Raw genomic sequence first — 22,216 nt, 5'->3', positions numbered from 1 at the left:
CTTGTGCCAACAGCGCTCTCATGGCTGCCTGTAGCAGTTAAGAGCCCCTCGATTTTCACATTCTCGGATTATTAAAGAAGCCTGGCTGCCCCCACTGAGGAGCAAGAGAAAACAAATCAGCAACAGGTGCCTGTGATGGTCTAGCAAGTGCTAGCCTGGGAAGAGGGAGGGGGCCCGTGGCTAGTGAATCATCAGTCCAGCATTGTCTGAGGCTGTTCTTTGGACTTTGTGGCTAAAGTTTAAAAGCCAACAGCAAAGGTGCAGATGTTTCTTCCCCGAGTCTGTTCCTTTCTTTCATGAGGATCTAGCCCTAAAACCTCTTTAATTGCCATCACGGAGCACAGAATATTGTGACATCCGTCACACTTCAGACTTGCATGTTTCTAATAACTTCACAAGTGAAATAACCCAAGGAGCTTTCGCTCTTTTTAAGGTGTTGCTGTGGCTTGCTGTATGTTGTTCATAGTCTCCTTCATCTAAAGCACAGGCTATCAGGGAATCATATACTGCCGGACTGAGTAGATTGCAGATGCTGTGTCTCAACGGTGCGGTTCTTACAAAATCTCCAAGTGAGTCTAGTTCCTGATCAAGGCTATGAACGACTGATTTCAAAGTTACACTATTAATTGGGCTGGAGTCAAGGCTCGGTGGTTAAGAGTGTATACTGCTTTTGCTGAGGACCTTAGTGCAGTTCCAAACAGACATGTGTCTTATATATAAAAAAGTCAGCTGGGTGGTGGTGGCACCCAAGTGGGTCTCTGTGAGTTCAAGACCAGCCTGGTCTAAAGAGCTAGTTCTAGGACAGCCAGGGCTAGACAAAGAAACTCTGTCTCAAAAAAAAAAAAAAAAAGTTAAACCATTTATTGAAAAGGAGCAATGGTAATTTATTTGATATTTATCTATAGTGCTCAATAGGTGAATTTTCATACTTTTAAGAGTTTACCTGATAAAATTAGGTGAATTGACATTCCTTTTGAAATACAATGTATCATGAGTACAGAAATGATAATAAATGAGAAAATATGTGATACTTAATATAGATATCAATATCACGGTGTGGGGTTGAGGGAATGAAATGAATTCATTGCTAATTCAGGTTCACAACTGAATTACAACTTAACTCAGATTTCAATGGATCTTAAAAGCCAAGGACTAACTAGGCAATGTCTGGGTCTTTCTGTGGTTATAGCTCTTCCTTTTTGGTGGTACCACTTGCTTCACATAACTAGGTGAAAGAGGATTATCAAACCCAGATTTGATAGATTGATGTAAAAAGTATCTGCTTAATGGAGCCATGGCTCTGTGATTGTAATTATCAGGCTCTAGCAAGGTGAACAAGTGTATCTACATTTCACTTTCCTCTTCTCTTTCTTGCAATAGTGCATTCTCAGGTTCCACAACTCAGTTCTAAGTCATATTTATTCTTTCAAATAAAAATGAAAAATTCTGTTAAACTTACAATAGAGTTCTGTAAATTGAATTTGCTAAAGCTTTTATAACTATATTTAATAGTAAGATTATATATTTTCTTAAGGCACAAATTTATTTCATTTTTTGAATGTTTGACTATTCATACAGAGTATAATTTTTTATAGAGGCTGGCAAGTTCTTTTTTTCTTGCATTTTTTAGATTATATTATTTCCCTGTTTATCTTCCTCCCTCTAGAACCTCCCAAGTACCCCTCTTCTCTCTTTTAAATGCATGACCTCCTTTTTCATTAATTGTTGTTACATGCATATATGTATATATGTGTATATTCTTGAATATAACCTGCTCGGGCCATATAACATTACTTGTATATGTGTTTTCAGGGCTGGCCATTTGGTGCTGAATACCTAATTGGTGTGATATTCCCTGGGGAAGATGACTTCTCCCCCTCTCAGCCTTCCTTGGCAGCTGAAAGAGAAAGTGATTACTCTTTCTGTAGGGCTGAGTCCTCACCTTTCCCATACCCAGGTTAGCCTATTGTGTCCTCCCTTAGCTCAAGTTTAGATAGCCATATTAGTGAGACTTTGTGGATAGAGCTTCTGATAATACTGGGAGATAGAGTTTCGTATCCAATTCCAGATCCTCTGTCTCTTACAGTCTGTCTACCCCTTCTTTCACCGCCTTATTCAGTCTACTGTCTTAGAGATCGCAGGACCGCCAGCCCAGGGGTGGCGCCATCCACCATGAAACGGACCCTCCCTGTCAATCACTGATTAAGAAAATGCCTTGCAAGCTTGGCTAGATCTTCTAGAACCATCTTCTTGAGGTTCTCTTCTGTCAGATGACTTTAGCTTGTGTCCAGCTGACATAAAACCTTCTGTATAGTTCAGTTTTCTTTCCTGTCTTCCACTGTTGCTCCAGATATGTACAGAAATCAAAAAACGAAACGAGAGATTCTAGAGAGAGACCGTGTGATGCTTTTCTTGCTGAATCTGAGTTACCTCACTAAGTATGATCTTTCTAGTTCTGGCCATATGCCTACAAGGTTGATGGTTTCATCGTTTTTCTTTACAGCTGAATAGTATTCTATTGTGTATGTATAATAGTCTCATGATCCATTCATTGGTTGAAGGACATTTGGGTTGTTTCCATTTCCTAGCTATTGTGAATAGAGCAGCAATGAACATGGCTGACTGCTTATCTGTGGAGTAGGATGTTGAGTCCCTTGGGCATATGCTAAGGAGTGGTATAGCTGGGTCATATGGTAGATTTATTTTTCGCTTCCTGAGACTTCTCCACACTGACTTCTAGGCTAGCTGCACCAGCTTACATCCCGACAGTAGTGACTGAGACTTCCCTTTCCCCATGCTACCTCCAGCTCTTGTCAGCTGTTGATCTGTGCCATTTTGACTTTTGGTAAGATGAAACCCCCACATTGTTTTGATTTGTATTTTCCTAATTGCCAAGGAGCTTGTATTTACATTTTAGCCAATTTTTCTTCAATTGAGAACTCTCTGTTCAGGCCCTGAGACCATTTTTAAATAAATATTATTATTATCATTATCAATTTGTTTTTTAAGTTCTTTATGTATATTCTGGATATTAATCCTCTATCATATGTCCCGCTAGCCAAGAGTCTTTCCCATTCTATAGGCTTCCTTTTCACCTGGTTGATTGTTAAGTACAGTTGATATAATGCTGTCAATTAGTTCTGATGTTTCCCTGTCTATTGGATAAAGTGGGTACCAAGATCGCTTACTGTTAATGGGTTGATATTAATCTGTGTCTTTAAATTTAGTGATACGTTTTTTAAATGAAATTAGGTGAACCAGAGGTTGGTGTATCTATGTCTTCTTGGTTAACTATTCCCTTGATTAGGATGAAGTATCCCTCTACATCTCTTCTGATTGGTTTTTGTTTGAAGTGTTTTCTCAGATATTAGGATAGCCCACCTGCTTCCTGCTTTCATTTGATTGGAGTACTGTTGTCCATCCTTGTACTCTAAGAATGTGCCTCTCTTTAAAACTAGGAAGTGTGTCTTGTAGACAACTGATAGATGGATTTTGTTTTTTGATCCACTTAATAGGCTTGTTGTATCTTTTGATTAGAGAGTTGAAGTCATTGATATTTGAATATATTGAATGTGTGTTACTTGTAGTCTTTGTGCTGTTGATTTCAGGTATTATTTTTTGTATTCTTTATTTTTTATTCATTTTACATATCAACCACAGTCCTCCCTCCCATCCCCCATCCTCTCCTCAGAGAAGGTAAGGTCTCCCATGAAGAATCAACAAAGTCTAGCACATCTAGCTGAGGCGAGGCAGGATCAAGGTCTCCCCCACTGCATAGAGGCCGAGCAAAGCATCCTACAATAAGGAATGGGCTCCAAAAATAAAAAATAAAAAAAGCTCATATACGAGGTCCCACTGCCAGAGACCCCACAAACAGACCAAGCCACATAACTGTCACCCACAGAGAGCTTAGTTCAGTCCCAAGTCCAGAGTCCGTGAGTTCCCACTAGCTCAGGGTCAGCTCTCTATGTGGGTTTCCCCATAATGATCATGCCGCACTGTCCTTGCTCATATAATCCCTCCTCCCTCTCTTGGACTGGACTCCAGGAGCTCAGCCCAGTGCTTGGCTATGGATCTCTTCATCTGCTTCTGTCAGTTACTGGATGAAGGTCCTATGACTACAATTAGGATAGACACCAATCTCTTTACAGGAAAAGGCCAGTTCAGGCACCCTTTCCACTATTGCTAGTGGAATCTTATCTGGGATCATTCTTGTGGATTCCTGTATTGCTCAGTTGGAAAAAAAAAAAAAAGCCATCATGAAATTTGTGCGCAAATGGATGGAACTAGAAAAAAAAAATCATCATGCGTGAGGTAACCCAGACCCAGAAAGACAAACACAGTATGTACTCACTCATAAGTGGATATTAGATGTAAAGCAAAAGCAGAGGACAATTAAGCTACAATCCACAGCCACACAGAAGCTAGGTAACAAGGAGAACCCTAAGAGGGACATACAAAGATAGCTCTAAGAAGAGGAAATAGATAAGATCTCCTGGGTAAACTGGGGGTGGGAGGATGGAGGATGAGAACAGAGGGAACAGGATGCTCGAGTTGCAGGAGGGACACAGAAAGGGAGAGCAATGAAAGAGACATCTTGATACAGGGAGCCGTTGTGGGATTAGGGAGAAACCTGGTGCTAGGGACATTCCCAGGAATCCACAAGGATGGCCCCAGCTATGGTTTGTATTCTTAGTGCTACTTTGTGATTTCATAACTATTGCCTCTCCACTTTCCACTGTCTCTCTACTAGAATCATTCCTCCCTCCAGCCTAAAATACTGCTTTTTGTATTTTCTTTAGATTTGATTTGTTGAATATAAATATATTTAGGTTGTTTATATCTTAGTTGTTTTTCTCCCCTCCAATTATGGCAGATAATTTTGGTGGTTCTATTAGTCTAGGGTGGCTGTCACAGGTTCATATTCTTGCGGGACTTGAATGCATCATTCCAGCCTCTTCAGGTTTTCAGTTGAGAAATCAGCTGTTATTCTAATGAGTTTTTGTATATGTGACTTCCATTTTGTTTTTTTTTTCCCCTCTAGAAACTATCAACACACTCTTTGTTTTTTTATATTTAGTGTTTTAACTATGATCTGTTCTTTATACTGGGTGTTTTAACTATGATGCTCCATGAGGATTATCGTTTCAGGTCTTGTCTAGTTGGTGTTCCGTATGCTTCTTGGATCTCTATTGGTGTGTGTTTCCTTAATTTGGATAGGTGTGTAGATACTGTTGAAGAGCTGGTGTATGTCTTTGACTTGGGGTTCTTATCCCTTATCTCTGCCTAAAATTCTAAGATTTGTTTTTTTCTCTTTTTTTTATTACAGTATCTCACAATCCCTGTTTGTTCCTTTCCTGTGTTTTATTAAAATTTTTCACATTTCTTATTTGGAATCCTCTACTTTATCTTCAAGTCCTGATATCTTCTCTGCTTGCCTCATTCTACATGTAAGGCTTCCTTTGAGTTTTCTAGTTTAGTTATTGGGTTTTCAGTTCCACCTTCATTTCATGTTGAGTCCTTTTCAGTGTTTCTATCTCCTTACTGAATTCTGTACTTAAGTCCTGGATTGTCTTCTTTATTTCCATTACCCTTATGTCTGTGTTTTCCTGTGCCTTACTCAGACATTAAGTTTATTCTCCTTAATTTCATTGGCTTGTTTCTTTGTATTATCCTTAAACTTCTTGGGTTATTTGAGAAAGTTTATGATTGATTGTTCTTTTAAATTCTGTGCCCTATGGTTCATCTGGGCAGTTTTCATGGCAATTATCATGGAGAGAAGATACTGGCTTGCTCTTTCATATTTTGTATTTTTGCAAAGAGTCCTTGGTATGTGGAGTTGCATTTTAGTTTTAAGGTTGATGTGCATAAATTGTTGGGGAAGCAAGGATGTATGGGTGGGTTGGGCCTAAAGGTTGTGAATTCTTTGTGTTGAATCAAGCCAGATAGACAGAGGGAACTGGGCTAGTGTACAGGATGTGTATTCTCAACCAAACCTGGGAATGGGTGTGAAGGTGGATCTGGCTAGGTGGAAAGGTTGGATGTGGCATGGGTAGAGCCTGGGGTTTGGGGTAAAGGCAGAGAGGGTCCTTGAAGTCCAGAAAATGCTTCTGATGTAGGCAGGGAAGGCAAGAGGCCATGGTATTGGATGAGTGGATGAGGATGAAAGCCTGGATAGGAAGGGTCAGGGAGATCTTCAGGGCTAGACTCGGGAGAATGGTGTGAAGGATCTGACTTGGTAGAGAGTCTAGATGCTGAATAGATGGGACCTATAGATGATGGTAGGTATTACAGTCTGGGTTAGACCCTGGATAAGAATGTGGGGAGTCTTGCTGGGTAAGTAGATTGGGTGCAGTACCAACTGTTGGTCATTAACAACACAAACAGCAAAACCAGTCCTAAAACTTCAAACCCTCAGAGATAACCTCTCCTCACAAAAGGACTTCTTTCCTAATTTTTTATTTTTTAATTTATTTTTATTTTTATTTCCCAATGTGGTCCATTTAGAAAGAAAAATGAAGCCATTGTATAACTTGCCTTTTAAACATTGTGTTCCATCTTTAAATGTTTTTCAAATAAATTTTAACTAACCTGTGGCCCACAGGCTCCCCATGACCAAAGACAGCTGTAAATGTTGCCCAAAATAAAACTGTAAGCTTTCTTTAAAATCTATGAGGGGTGTGTGTGCATGTGTGTGTGTCTGTGTATGTGTGTGTTTAACTCAGTGGCTCTCAAGAGTGAGCGCCGTAGGAGACAGATGAAGTGGGCAGTAAGTTACATAACCATTACTCTCCAGTATTATCTATTTAAGATAAAACTGGTGCATTTTGAAGCCACCAACTTGCCATTTTAATGTGGAATTTTAGGCCTATTGGTAATGAGGAAAAGTATACTACCTTATGGAAATTCGAGACTAGCTTCAACTGTCTATCCTGGGAGCACTCTACCCTCTGGTGAAATCAAGGGAATGTTACGAGAAACTACTTGAGATTCAAGAGTACAGAAAGAGGCAGCAGTATTGTGTCTTCCTGCTGTGTATGTGCCTCTTACATTGGTTCCCATGTTCCCTGCCCTTTTCTCCTCTAGTACGTGTGTGTTGAAATTGGCTTCCCCACTTTATTGCTCTGTTGCCTCTCATGTCAGGAGCAATGGCCTCCCTTCACAACCACTGCCATGACTGCTTACTTACAAGTAGGTTTGCTGGGCCTCTGGCTGATGAGGTGGCTGCAGCATGGAGCCTTGCATGTGGCCCTGATCTGTTTCAGCAAAGATGGCACTGCCGTCCTTCACAACTCAGGGTGAATGCACCTTGACTGTAGAAAGAGAGGTCTAGAATTCTTGGGGTACCACCCAGTGTCTCCTACACCGTTTTATCAAAGATAATCTCAATGGGCCATGATTTGAAAGGCAACGTCATTGCTTCTCCAAAGGAAGGTATCTCCTGGCTTTCTGTGCATCATGTCCTGTGCTCTCCTGACTTCCATCACTGCATTTGTTGTCTATGACCTTGTCACACTCATGCCACAGTCTCCATACATGACAGTCTACTGCTCTCATTCCTCTTGGGTAGCCACCCACTCACCTGAAAGCCTGCTGGTCTCATCTCAAGCAAAGATTCTGAACTAGTAGTTTTTTTAAATCTTCATTTCTAGTCCATGTGCTTATGTTAATTTGTTTAATATGCTTTTATAATTATAGGTGTAGAACAGATTTCCTGTTTTTACCGAAAATTTATGTCTGAAAATTCAGGAAGTTGGATTTTAGCTATTTATTCCTTGTGGTAAAATCTTGTTTTATTCATTATTTTGCTTTAGTTTTAAAAATAGGTAAACTAGGATTTTACACCTTAAAGGAACATTGCTTACTGTTGCTACCCATATATTTTTTCTGTGATACATAGGGAAAACACTGAAAAGTATCATTTGTTTTTGCTTGAGAAAATCAATGCATCTGATACAAAACAATCTCTATTGTGACTGGAATCAAAAGTATTAATTAATTCTTGGGGTTCTCCTCTTTCCTTGCTTTTAGGGTGCAGGTTGCACAGCCCTGGTGGTAGCCGTAGTGGCAAGAAAGCTAGAACTTACCAAAGCAGAAAAGCATGTGCACAATTTCATGATGGATACTCAGCTGACCAAAAGAGTAAGTAGACACCCTCACATCCTGCAATAGGATCCCACTGTCTTGTGTTCACACATCAGGAAATACAGTTTTTCACTGAGACTTCAGAAGCAGAGATGTCATAGATTGAAAACAGCAAAGCTCCTGGAGCTGGTTCCATTTCTCCCATTTTACAAATAGAATACCTAACTTCAGCTCAATTACAGATAAAAGTAATTACATAAAAGTAGATCTCATAAATCTAGACAAGTAGGTATATTCAACATTTCAGCACAGTAATCGGTATTAGGTTGGGTGGAAAAGAACACACTGCCTGTGGAAGGCGGGAATCTTATGGTAAGGTCATTGGACGAAATAGTGCTGAACTTCTATGAGTGTGGCTGCATTCTATACACAGGTGTTACAAATATAAACTGTCTGTGTCTATATTCTAGACACAGGTGTTACAAATATAAACTGCCCTTTCTATGATTTGAAGGTCATCACAGATACAGCAAAAAATGCCATAGCATCCAGAATGAAGATCACCTTCCAATTATTAGAAGTAAACAAAACAATAATCTGTCCAGGTGTGACCCATGTATGAGCTTACTTCATCATTAGCAGGCTCATGAGGGATGCCTTGTTATGGCTATTTGAGGCAGTTTGGAAGCCATGACACAGAGAACTCAGGCAGCCTGCTCACAGTCATGACATCAAGGTAGAAAGCTAGAAAAGGAAAATATTTTTTATTAGACTATACTTTTAGCTTTTTGGATAGTCACTTGAAACATCAAAATACCAAAGTCAAAAATACCTAAAAATTATCTTGTAACATCTTGTAGCAGTCCTTGCTTCCCAAAGTAGAATTTCATCAGGCTGTCATTGAGATAATTAAATGCATTGTCATTTGGTAACTCTGCCTACAAAAGAATCAATAGAATTCTTCAGGCAAGTTTCCAACTTTCAGCATTTACCTTATTCTTGATTTAGTTCTAAGTACAAAAAGGATCTTCTTAGTGAAGCATACTTGCAGTTCCATGTTGGTCCAAAGGGAAAAGAAGATCCACTGGGGCCAACCAGGTCAGTTTAGTAGGACCCTGTTTCAAAACACAAATAAGAGCAACATTGATTAGTATTTCCAATACAGTAAGTTATTTTATTACAAATTCATATTTGTATAGATTCATTTATGAAGGGGGGACATGAATTTCTGTTGCTTTGCCCATACTTCAGACCCTAGAGCTAACAGTACTTCAAGAGTCTACTATGGGATCAAAGCCTCTCAGTTGTGTATGGTGTTTTTAGCCTGACTTTGCTACTTCCAAATACCTTTTGAATTATAATTTTTATGTAGTATGATAGAGGGTACTACATGTGCTATGGTGTGTGTTTGGAGGTCAGAAGAAAACATTGTAGAGTCAGTGCTCTTCTTTCGATTGTACATAGGTTCCTGGGTTGAATCTCAGTTTGCCAGGCTTGCACAGCAAACCTCTTTATCCACTGAGACATCTCCCCACTCCCTGTCCCAAACGTCTTTTATTTCTCTCCAGTTTCCTCTTATTTTTTTTTCAATTCCTATTTCCATTCTCAGAACTCATGAGTGTTTCTAATGTGACGACTGGAGAAAATATTAAAGTGAAGAGCTGCTTGGGTACCTGGGATGATGCTTCTTTTCAGAGATCTAGAAATGGAAATGCATTTCCATGCATGGTTATTAGTTCAGATGCAATCCTGGAGTCATCGCATGCTCCTCTGAGCATCTCCTAGTTCTGACCAAGAAGGTTCTCTTTTGGTAGTCTTGTTGCCTTCTTACTAAAAGGCTGTTCAGGTTCCCAAAGTCGCGTTCGACAAGAGACCCATTGACTTTTTTTTTAATATAATTTTTTATTGAAAAAAAAATTTCCGCCTCCTCCCCGCCTCCCATTTCCCTCCCCGTCTCTCTTCCCCCCTCCTCCCTCTCCTCTCCCCCTCCCCCCACTCCTCTCCCCCTCCCTCTCCAGTCTGAAGGGCAGTCAGGGTTCCCTGCCCTGTGGAAAGTCCAAAGTCCTCCCCGCTCCATCCTGGTCTAGGAAGGTGAACATCCAAACTGGCTAGGCTCCCACAAAGCCAGAACATGAAGTAGGATCAAAACCCAGTGCCATTGTCCTTGGCTTCTCAGCAGCCCTCATTGTCTGCCATTTTCAGAGAGTCCGGTTTTATCCCATGCTTTTTCAGTCGCAGTCCAGCTGGCCTTGGTGAGCTCACAATAGATCAGCCCCATTGTCTCCGTGGGTGGGTGCATTAACAACGTCATCTCGCCACTGTTTCCTAGACGTGGAACTGCTTTGCAATTGAAACCTCAATCACGTACTTGGCCCAACATGTGACCATAGCCCCCTCTAATATTCATCTATTCAAGATTTTATGCAAAGCCATCAACTTAATGACTGTCATTTGCTGGGAACACACTTGAGTTAGTTGTTTATGGAATTTCTAAGTGGAATCCATCGAAAATTTTAACTTCAAGTAAGAATTTCAAAATCTTCAGTGATGTCTAAGGGAAACTAAGAGCAAATAAGGACAGACTCATCTTAGTACAAACTCAAGAGTACTATATAGCTGTAAACTAGTTATGGTGTTTATTCTAAGGCAGCTTCTTATTATAAAACAAGATAACAGGACTTCAGTAACCATCATCTCTAGCATGCTCATGTTAGAGAAAATCAAATTCCAACAGGCTCATTAGGCACTGGACCTGACTTGCTTACTGTAGACCCAAGATCCATTTCCCAGTTTTAGCTTGAATTTTACTCTTCCTCCATCACTGCCCATCCTGAGTTGTCTTCCTCCACCCTGTGCCCAACCAGCCTGTGGCTTTCTTCACTCAAGGGTATTAAATGGGAAAACTTCTTAGGGTAAGTAAGTAGCAAATTAGTTGGAGAAATTGGCTCTGTTTTCTAGGTTCCATAGTGGAGCCCGGCAGAGATCTACCCTGCCTTGATCTCTATCAGTTCCCAGGACCTCTGGAGATTTTAATCAGAAAGCATGTAATTAGATAAGGTGACTAGCCTTCGTTGGGAGCAGTTACACTGGGACAGTCACGTCTGTCCTTGTGTTTCGCTTTCCCATGAATTCATGATAGCATCCCTACAAGTGAAAGTGTGCTAACAAGCAAATACACCAGTTATTTTGGGAGCTTACGTGCATGAGGTGAACTCACACATGGAAACATGCCTTGGCTACACTGCACAGCCAGAAAGCCCGGGTGAGCTTGCAAAAGGCAAGATTGACCTTGGTATTTGACATTTTGCTCTTCTCCGGGGAAATAAAGAGGATGGAGAGAGGAGTCGCTGTGGAAGTGGGAAATTCAGCATCTCTGAATTATCTTTAAATGAGTATTGAATAAAAATATAATTTCTTGTAAGAACAGGTAGAGTGTAACACAGAAAAAGATCAGTAGGATCTCCCTAATATTTCACTTAAGTGTTCCCAGACAGACGGAAATTCTTGCGTGAAGGCAGATATACTAGAAAAACAGGCGTTTGAGTAGCAGTTTCTAAAGCTCCAGTTCACTGTGGTTCTTGGGATGAAAAACACAACCTCAAATGAGTACGGGGAATCTGCTTGAGGGTGTAGCGATGGCCTTTCTTGTGTTTCCTAAACAGGTGAAAAACGCAGCCGCCAATGTACTCAGGGAAACGTGGTTAATCTACAAAAACACAAAGCTCGTGAAAAAGATCGACCACGCAAAAGTAAGAAAGCATCAACGGAAATTCTTGCAAGCTATTCATCAGTAAGTACCTGTTTTCATTTCTATCTTGTTCTACTTCTTAGCCTTTGCTTTTGATTTTTGTGCTTGCGGGTCCTTTCTTGTGAGGGAGGAAAAGAAAAGGGCACTGTCATGTTTGCTTCCAGGAGATACCACAAAATCTAATAATGGACCCCAGAGGAGAAAAGTTTAGGTTTTTTTATGGCTGAAAATTGTGCTTGTTAATCAAAATATCTTTCTTCAGAGGCCATGATTTCTGTTACAGAGGCCATAATTTCTGGTAGAATTATATTTAATTACAGTATTTATTTATATAGTTTGACCAGAAATGTTCAGCTTGTATCCACTGTAGAATCTTGGAGGGAGGGGACATTATATGATCCATCTGGATTTTTACATTTTATATAACATAGTATATTTAATTGTCTTAATTTTACAATATTCAATGACTTCTTAATCAAATATCTGGGGATTATCTATATGTTCACTATGGAGTTTAGCATTGCTTATTGGTTTACTATTATTTACCTGACTTAAGGCCTTCATGCCTGTCTTTGTTATACAATTACTAGAGTCTTTTAAGATAACTGTCTGTACCTCATAAGATTCAATGATGACTGAGAAACAGACCTTTCCAGGATGGCATTGTCTTAACTGTAAGTGTTGCCCTTGTGGGTATCCACTGTGACAGCAGACTTGCTCCTCATGCCCTTTATTCGTGGTCACATCTGTGGCTCACGAAAGTGGCTTTCCTTGTGAGACACAGCAGGGTAGCAGTGGAAATGTGGGGAGCCATTAGGTCTTTGCCTGTGCCATACCACTAGCCTTCTCAGATCCAGCCAGTACACCAGTCAGGAAAGCTGTGAATCTGAGATTTTTATTTTACGCATTTAGTTAATTCATAGGCAACATGGTACCACTAACCTCCTGTGAAAAATCTGGACTTTCATCTTCTAATTCTTCCCTGGTCCAGCCTCTGCCCTGCTTAGTGAGCATATTAAGGTGTCCCGCTGAGTCTATAATGTGCCTATAATGATGCTCGCATGCATACTTCTGTGGAACTGAAACCTCCACTAGTCAAAAAGGAAAAAAAAAAAACAAGTAACTCTGGGATTAAAATAGAGAACACTTTGCACATATGGTAGAATAGTTTATCATTATTGCTCGCAGCCACTCACTCATGCGCCGTATTGCCACCAACGCACTTTCCTTAGAAGGGGATGGGATTTCTCTAACTCTGTGACTCGCCGAGGCATATAGCCGCACCACTCCTCCAAACCCTGGAAGGAAATGACAGAGCTAGAATTTTAAAATTATTCTGTTAAAAGTCAGGGGGAAACAAGAAGTAGAATCATGTTAGAGTTGGCTCCCAAAGCAGGAGCTTGCTCCTTGGAGTTCAGTTCCCTTTCTGACCCAGGGCCAATCCAGGAGCCGCAGCCCAGAGGGTGCATTCCTTCCATTCTCTGTAGTAGAGGGTGAGACCCCAAGATGTACTCGGATTCTTCCTGGGTTCCTCATCTAGACACCCACTTCCTCGGAGGGCTCCCCTAGAAAGGGCTCTTTAGGAAATGCATGTGCTCTAAATCCATTCGACACGGGAACCCCAACATTAACAGACGCCACTACAGCAAGCCATGGAGAGATCATTTTTGTACTTTCAGTGTTTCTTGGTAGTCAATTTTGCCCAAGCATGATAGAAAACTTCCCTTTCTGGGTGTGAGAGGATACACCCAAAGGTAAAGACGGTGAGATGAAGCAGGAGTAAGTATATACACGTGCTATAACCATGCTTCGTATTGTGTGCCTGTCGGTGAAACTACCTAAACTACAGTCATATTGGATTTGCATCTTTGATAAATTTTTGAATAAAAAAAAAACAAAGCATGCACCAGTAGATTTTGTAATGCAGTCCTGTAACTATGGATATGGTGGCTCTTTAGTGTCTTTTGCCATGTGCTTTGAGTTATAAGCATATTCATGCTAATGTGGAAGAATATTCTGTTATTTATTCACTGCAAAAATTTATTGATTATTTTATTATTTAGCTTTGCTTTAAGTTTCTTTTTAACAAAATATTATTTATAAAAACCATCTCTGTACAAGGAACCTGATTTTATGAACTGTCCAAAAGGAAGTGGCATATTTGTCCTGCGGGGCATGTCAGCCTGATTGCAAGGGCTCGTGGGAGGAGCTTATATGGAGTTCTTTGGCTGCTCCGGGTAGTGGGACAGAAGCCACCCCTAATTATTCCTCTGCTTCCATCAGACATTTCCATTATCATCCTTTTCTTGCCTTTTTTAATGCAATATGTACATCTAAAGCAGATGAGTTTAATGAAATTCAACTGTTCAGAATTGTTGTGTAAGTCATTGGGGGTTTGCTGGGTTTCCTTTGCTGTGGAGAATACTTAAAGTTTATGAACAATTACAGCAGAATAAGTTTGGTTACAAGGGCTGGGTTTGGCTAGATCATTCTACTGGTGCATAATCGCTTGTCACGTTAACTTCATATTGGAAGTTGTAGAGTGATGTCGTGAAAGACAGCACACAGGGCTCGATTCCTCAGGGTCAGGCCTTCACTGCCCACTGCTCAGACTCAAGGGCACTCAGCATCATCTGTCAGCACTGTGTATAGTAGACCTGGCTGGACATAAACTCACAAGTCATTTTCTGGAGCTCATCTGGCTTTTGCTACTCTCTGATTCTCCCTGAGAGCAATTTTAGCAGCTCTCTCCTCTTCTGCCAGACCCCTCTAGCTCAGCTCTTTCTCTTTCCCATACCTTATGGCCTCTTTCCCAACATGTGACCTCTCTAGCCTCTGATGATGCTACACTCTCTAGACCAGTGCCCTCTTTTCAGTAATGTGTTTGTCTTTTTGAATTGTCACTCGATGCCATGAAGTGTTCTCTCTCTAACTTTCAACCCTTTTTCTGATAGCAGCTTTAACTTTTTCATTCTTCTGTCTCAACCATGGATCCATCAATCAACTCGAACTTGTCTAGAGCCAAGAAAGCTAATGTGCATAATTTATATTAGAGGGGATTCCGAATAGCCCCGATCTGGAAAAGACATGCTCCCTCTTCAAAAGAATCCTTATATCTATCATTCTAAGCCAAAGTGTTTCCTATTATTCCCTTGAACACCGAGTATGAAGAGGCCAACATGACTTTTACGCACGTTCTTCATTCTGAATTCTGGTTTAAGAGGAAGCCAAGTGCTTTCAGGTAGGCAGAGCATAGTGGCAACAAAGGATGGTGATGAATTGAATAGTGCCAATCAATGTCAAGATCCTGCAGGGTCTTCCAGCTGACGAATCGAGCCCCCTGTGCACAACTGAACACCACATTGTGTTGTTTTGCTCCAGAATACTTTACAGTTTCTTTTCTTTTGTTTTTGTCTTTTTATTTCAACAAAATGAAAATAGAGCTCGGAAGTAAGTTGTGTGAGCTGTTCCTTTCAACATTTGCAGAGTTTTCTACTGGCTGCATGCACCCAGCAGATCCTTTATTTGTGAATTTTGGTAGTCTGATTGCTGCTATGGAAATGTGATCCAAAATCATGATATTTTCCTGTGATAAGTGAAGTTCACAAGGAAGAAAGCAACATCTGTTTCTTAATCTTTTTGCGGGGGGAAAAAGTGTTCTATCCATGTGCATGTTACCTTTTATTCTGGCAGCTGCAGCTCGAGCAAGGTTTCTATCTGCTCGCCTAGCCTCATGGGCAGTCTCAGAAGGCAGTCCCCTGCCACAGGCAGATCAGAGGGCAAGACAAGATCATTTAAGTCCAAGAACTAATGGAGTTCCAGTCAGGGTCAGATCACAAATAAATCAATCGGATTCGTTACTAATCTAGAAAGCTACATCATCTGACATAGCTTTGTAGGTTAGTAATAAACACCACGGGCAAAATTCTACTGTCAGTCATAGCTGAATCCAGCTGAAGGACGCTGGACTAAAGTGCTTTAGAAAAAGTTCCTACTTTATTCAAAACCAGCGTTCTCCCCCTCCTCCTGTTCTGCAAGTTCAGGGCTCTCTCTTAACTCACAGATTTCTGGAGGTATCTGGTTCAGAGCTCTAAACTCTAGGCATTAGTAAACGTTACAAGAAAACTTGATGTAAGCCCATCATAAAGATAGTCAACTGACAACTTTAATTCTGGCATTGAATTATAGCCATAGGCTAGAAAGCTCTAAGCCGAGATCTTACTGCTCCCTTGTAGAAAAAACAAATCAGGAGGTGGAGATAAGATAGGACCTGCCTGACACTTATTTCTTGTAATAATCCAGACATTCATGGTGGTTAAAGGGAAAAGCTGTCTTTCCATATGTTTTAGATTTAAGGTATTATTTGGGTATCACTTAAAGTCCATTTATGATACCTCCAGCACTCAAGGATACTCCTAATCTGACACTTCATTCTATACTTGAGGAAACAAAGTCAAATTGGGGTGATTGAAGTCCCCAGCTAACATTGCAGCTTTTCCTTTCTGTTCTTGTCTTCACTGATCCACAGCTGGTTAAGATGCTTTTTGCTTGACTTTTGCTGGGTTTTAAAAGGTATAAGTAAAGAGTTATAACCTTTCTTGGTGCTTAGAGAAAACTCTGTCAACAATATATTGAATTTAAATTTGTGTTTATAGATTTCCTTCAGGTTAGACCTTACTCTAATCTCTACAGTAACATCAAAAGGAGCCAGTTAACTTGGTTCTGAGTTTCTAATGAACACACTGCAAACAATCGATAAATCTGAACTATTTTAGAGTACTTAAGACTGTGTTATAGATGGACACCATATAGACTCTAGCTAGCAGGAGCTGTATCTTCACTGGGGAGCAGATTCAGCTACATGCTGGCTGTCCTGGGTGCAAGACGAAATCACTAAGTGCTGTAAACAAATTAGGAAAGTCTCCCTGGCAGTAAAATCTTGCCCTGTGAATCTTTTATTTCTCCTATGTAGTTATATGCTATTTAAATTAAAAAGTGTAAAATACTCTCTTCCACTGAAGCCATACTTAGTAAAAGATTCATTATCAATCACAAGTGAAATAAGAAAATAAGGGTTTCTTTTTTTGTTTGTTACAAAACAGCTCAGAGAAACTGAGTTCTTTTCTTTTCTTTTGAGTCTGGCTTTGAATAGCTGGCTTACAGAACAATAACCCACGTTTCTCTTTTAAAGTCTTACTTTCTTGAGCCTAAGAACCATAGAATACATATTTATTGGGGTACTACAATAAATAAATTAAAAAATAAGAGCTTCATTTAGAAAAATGAGTTTTTAAGAGTGGCCTTGTGACTGTCAATCAACATGCAAGGACATTTTAAAGTAACAAGAATGAACCTTAAAAATAGATGGTCTACCCACTAGATATATATATCTGTCATTTCTTAAAAACTACAATGAAAGCTAAAAGAGATTCTCCCAATGAAACGGTCTGTCCTCTGTTCAAATTCGCTGTCAGTTTAAGGTAAAGTCAAGCAAAACAGAGTAAGAAAATGATATGTTTGGAGTTATCTTGCTGCTGGTTGAATAAAAGTGGTTTTTGTTAACAAGAATCTCACTTATCACTGTGGTTTCATCAGGTTCAAATACCTAACCCAATTCATTTCCGACTAAACAGGGTTAATTCCTGTATCTAGTCACGTAGGCATAGGAAGGTGTTCATTGCTCCAACACGATGAAATTTCAGTTGCTTTGCATCTTTCTTCCTATGTCTATTTGTCACGATACTGGGGCTTTAAGGAATGTTTTGGCTTTTTCTCATGTGGTTCAATCCCGATGAGTCTTCCTGAATTCCACTTACCTGGTACCTACTTGTCCTGAGGACATCTCATCTCTTGCTCTCCTTTCTTTTTGCGGTGTTGGGGAAGCATGCTTCTCATTGTACCAGATACATAACCAGTGTGGACTTTACCCTCCAATACCAGGCATTATCCATGCAGTTACTTGCTCTTGTGGACTTTGTGCATGCCCCTTTGAAAGCAGTAACCTAGCCCGAGAAACAAGAGGACCTTTCTGACTTCAGCGTCTGTCTTGTAGATTGAGAAGTGTGAAGATGGAACAGAGGAAACTGAATGACCAAGCAAATACCCTAGTGGATCTGGCAAAGGTAATCAATCCCAAGAGGCTCAGCCCTCATGGTTGTAACCATGGAAATTAACCACTGTACAGCAATGAGCAGTACAAATTTAATAAATAAGGCTACCAAACCACCCCCAATTGATAATCCAACTTAGAAGCATTTTTTTCTAAAACTCATACTGAGTTCATATGTTCTTTCCCCATATATCCAACCTCAATGCTAGAAATACCATAAGAGTTCTTAGTGGAATATGAAATGATATCTCATCTGTGGAAGGACAGAACTACATCTTGAATGGCACTATGAGGTTGGGGGATAAATAGAGCTCATCATTCTTAATATTTTTTTGTATTTTTAAGCAAACCAAAAACTAGAGAAATTGATACTTTTAAATCCTGAAACTTATTTTCTAAAATAAAATTTGTGTTTCAGAAGCAATAACTCACTTTTTATGGTTTTCTCCTTTTTATTACTTTAACAATCACATTCTTTTTTACCAAGTACATTAATAGTTTTCTAGTTCTTTGTCACATCTAAAAGATCTATCTGCTCTTTTATTGTTCCTCCATAAGTAAAAGGCAATTGGAAAATATGAATATTTATCAACTGTGCAAACGTTACATCCTGTTGAGCTAGTTCCAAAGGAGACTCTAGAATAGAAGGATGGATGTGTTCTGCCTTGTAGCGCAATCGCTTTGGCGGAGGCAGCGCATACATCCTGTTTTAGATTTGATAAGTCATATTATGTTTTTGCCAGATCTTTAAGTACAATCTATGAAAATTAGACATTTGGCTTAGTCTTATTAAATAACACTTCCAAATTATATTCACTTTATGCTTTATCAGTAACACATACTAGGTAAACATATTCAAGGTAAGTGTTAAGTGACGCACCTCCGGGATCACGCATCACTCACGTAAGCCGGGCAGTGTACACACATGCAGGACACAGACATCCCCCGTTCATGTGGCCCTCACTTAGGGTAGGGAAATAATACTCATGTGTTGTGTCAGTCCGAGATTACATGCTTAAAAATATTGGACATTAAAAAATAAAACAGACGCCTTTAGGTTTGTATGAAGGTGAGGAATGTACTTTAAGAATATAGTAGGAAATTGAAATCTGCCCCCCCCAGCACACATGAGATCATGCGCTTGATCTCCAGCACCACTCGTATACACAAAAGATATATACCAAGTCAAACATGAATATATTTGGTATTTCTGTAGTGCCATACTTACTCTGACCACAGGATGACACATGCCCTAAGAGTTCAGTATGAACTCTTTTAATGACGGGTGCTGCCCAGTTACCCCAAGAATGTAGTAAAAGTAAAGTTAGTGCTCTCTGTGTCCATGACTCAACCAGAACAAGATGCCTTTGTTCTGAATGACTCCCTCAGTCATTTTGTTATCATCTTTAAGTAGCTGTGAAGCTGGAAAAGATACAGGAAGAACTGAAGGAGGAGGAGGAGGCGATACAAAGAGTCTTGGGTTTGGGAGAGTTGGTACTAGACTCAGTGTAGCATCTCTAACACCTGCTTTTAGGCCTCCCCCTCCCATCTCAGCCCTGCAGCTCTGCAAGTTTCTTATCTCCTCCAGGAACTAAAACGTTGTCTCAGACTCATGAGTCTCTCTGATCAAGACAGTTTCAGTTTTCTGTACAGGAAAGCATTTCATATTCCTACTCCAGACCATGTAGCTCTGAACAGACATTCCAATAAGGCGACCTATAAATTTTCACTTATGTGGTGTACGGAGCACACGCCCAGAGGCTTGTGCCTGTTAGGCACGTGCTCAACCACTCAGCTTTTCCCCGAGCCCTGGGCTAGTAACTTAGCATCCTCCACAACTATTAATCTTATTGAGGATTTATGTTATTTTACATTTTATTTGTGAAACTTTTTCTTGGATTCAATGAAAAGAGGTCTGAGATTTGTAACACAAGACAACAAAATATATGTGAGTATTGGCTGTTCTAAATTACTATGTGCTCAGCTCAATTGATTCTAAACTTTATTCCTGTTCTTCTATCATCTTTTTACGTTTTGCAATCATCTGGCTGTTAATTTGTTTGTTCTTTACATCGTACTGTTATTATAAAAATTGGCCAGGTTGTCGTGTCACCTGTTGAAAATGAATTTGAAATGCTAACTTGTATAGAAATCATCATCACATAAACAATAAATTAAAACGTTTTCATCTGACTTTATGCCACATAAAATCTTTGGAAATTTCACAAGCCATAACTACTCCTTACTTTCTAAATCATACCCAGCAGCTAATGCCTGTCATCGTTCATTTAAACCTTAGCATTAAGAATACATGGAATTTACTTTGTGACCTAAACTATTTAAATGGTTAGCTGGCACACCTGTCACCAGCAAGAGGCCAGTGTTAAAGTTTGAAGAGCTGATAGTTTGCTTCTGAGGCAAGAGTAATTAAACCTCTTACTTCTCTGTTTCCTGTCTCCTCAATCTTGTCTTCCAGACCCAGAATATCATGTATGACATGATTTCCGACTTAAATGAAAGGAGTGAAGACTTTGAGAAAAGGATCGTCACCCTGGAAACCAAATTAGAGACTTTGATTGGCAGCATTCACGCCCTCCCTGGGCTCATCAGCCAGACCATCAGACAGCAACAGAAAGATTTCATTGAGGCTCAGATGGAGAACTACGACAAGCATGTCGCCTACAATGCTGAGCGCTCCCGGTCCTCGTCCAGGAGGAGGCGGTCCTCCTCCACAGCGCCACCAACATCATCAGAGAGTAGCTAGAAGAGAATAAGTTAACCACAAAAATAAGACTTTTTGCCATCATATGGTCAATATTTTAGCTTTTATTGTAAAGCCCCTATGGTTCTAATCAGCGTTATCCGGGTTCTGATGTCAGAATCTTGGGAACCTGAACACTAAGTTTTAGGCCAAAATAATGAGTGAAAACTCTTTTTTTTCTTTCAGATGCACAGGGAATGCACCAATTATTGCTATATAGATTGTTCCTCCTGTAATTTCACTAACTTTTTATTCATGCACTTCAAACAAACTTTACTACCACAGTATATGATATATAATAAAAAAAGTTAATTTCTGCACATGCCTGTTTGGTCTTCTTCTCATCTCTATAACTTCTCCTCTTATGCTGTCTTCGGGGGAAAATGGTTTTCTGATCCGTGTTGATAATTTCGATTTCCAAATTCGTAGAAACGAAAAGACTACATTGTTCTCTGCCTGCTTTGCGAAGATTTTCCTTCCTGAAATATTAATACCACAACTCACAGCATATTTTAGTGTGCTTGGCTTCCAAATGATATGGAAAGTTGGGCAGTTTGATCAGAACTTATGCAAACACGGGGAAGAGGTGCTCACAATAATTATTTTATTCCTATTTTATAAGCTAATATCCATGAAGGAAGTATCAAGGAATATCACTGTCTGCAAACCAATGTTGCAGAATTTCAGCTCTAAACTAGTGACTTACCATGGAAGCCCCATGCTACACTCTTAGGTATTTGCCATATACATGTCTAGCCACAAAACTATTAATATACAGACTGCCATCAGAATCATAAATATATATGAACAAAGCCAACCTCTTACCTAACATATGGTCCTTCCTTGGACTCTACTAACACATGAGGTACAAGTAAATGACATGCAATAAGTTTCACAGATTTTGCATGCTTGTTTCAAGAGTGGCTGTAGGCAGTGTGCACAAAAGGGAATTGGGTAGTTAAGGCTACAAAAAGTCACCATAAAGCCAGGCGGTGGTGGTGCACGCCTTTAATCCCAGCACTTGGGAGGCAGAGGCAGGCGGTTCTCTGTGAGTTGGAGATCAGCCTGGGTTACAAGAGCTAGTTCCAGGACAGGCTCCAAAGCTACAGAGAAACCCTGATTCAAAAAACAAACAAACAAAAAAGAAAGTCACCATAAGAAGAAAGTAGGTTTGGAAAGAGCAGGTTAAGGTGACCACATAGAAAGTGCCACACAGATTTGTTCGCCAAACTCTACAGGATAAAAGAGGGGACGAAGTGAAAGGGCCAATGCGCTTTGACGAGTTACAGCCTCTTTTAGACACTCCAAAGACAACCTGCCTTCATTGGTCTGATCCTCAACAGTTTTTAGTTCAGCAAAGTCCGTTTGAGAGCATGCACTCTCCTCCTAATTGCACCCCACCCTTCGCTGTCAGACTTTTCACTGTTGCCAGTTGCGAGCATTATTGCTTTCCTCTCTGGCAAAAGCTGCAGTGATATATATGATCTTCTTTCCATAGTTCAATAGAAAAAAA

General features: G+C 40.0%; 1 protein-coding gene across 2 annotated transcripts in view; it reads left to right on the top strand.

The window, feature by feature from the left end:
* Window positions 1–21,023, top strand: part of Kcnn2 (potassium calcium-activated channel subfamily N member 2) — a 128,772-nt gene extending 107,749 nt beyond the window's left edge. For both annotated transcript variants that reach the window (XM_050149230.1, XM_050149231.1), the window contains 4 exons: window positions 8,032–8,142; window positions 11,748–11,875; window positions 17,886–17,955; window positions 20,419–21,023. In XM_050149230.1, the coding sequence (XP_050005187.1) occupies window positions 8,032–8,142; window positions 11,748–11,875; window positions 17,886–17,955; window positions 20,419–20,706 (597 nt within the window). In that variant the 3' untranslated portion in view covers window positions 20,707–21,023. The remainder of the gene's footprint in view (window positions 1–8,031; window positions 8,143–11,747; window positions 11,876–17,885; window positions 17,956–20,418) is intronic.
* The last annotated feature ends 1,193 nt before the right edge of the window (window positions 21,024–22,216 follow it).

The sequence above is a fragment of the Alexandromys fortis genome, unplaced genomic scaffold, assembly GCF_014885135.2.
Source record: "Alexandromys fortis isolate MF-2015 unplaced genomic scaffold, M_Fortis_MF-2015_v1.1 scaffold_60, whole genome shotgun sequence".
In the NCBI taxonomy this organism is placed as follows: Eukaryota; Metazoa; Chordata; class Mammalia; order Rodentia; family Cricetidae; genus Alexandromys; species Alexandromys fortis.
This window is presented reverse-complemented; position numbering and strand designations above follow the sequence as displayed.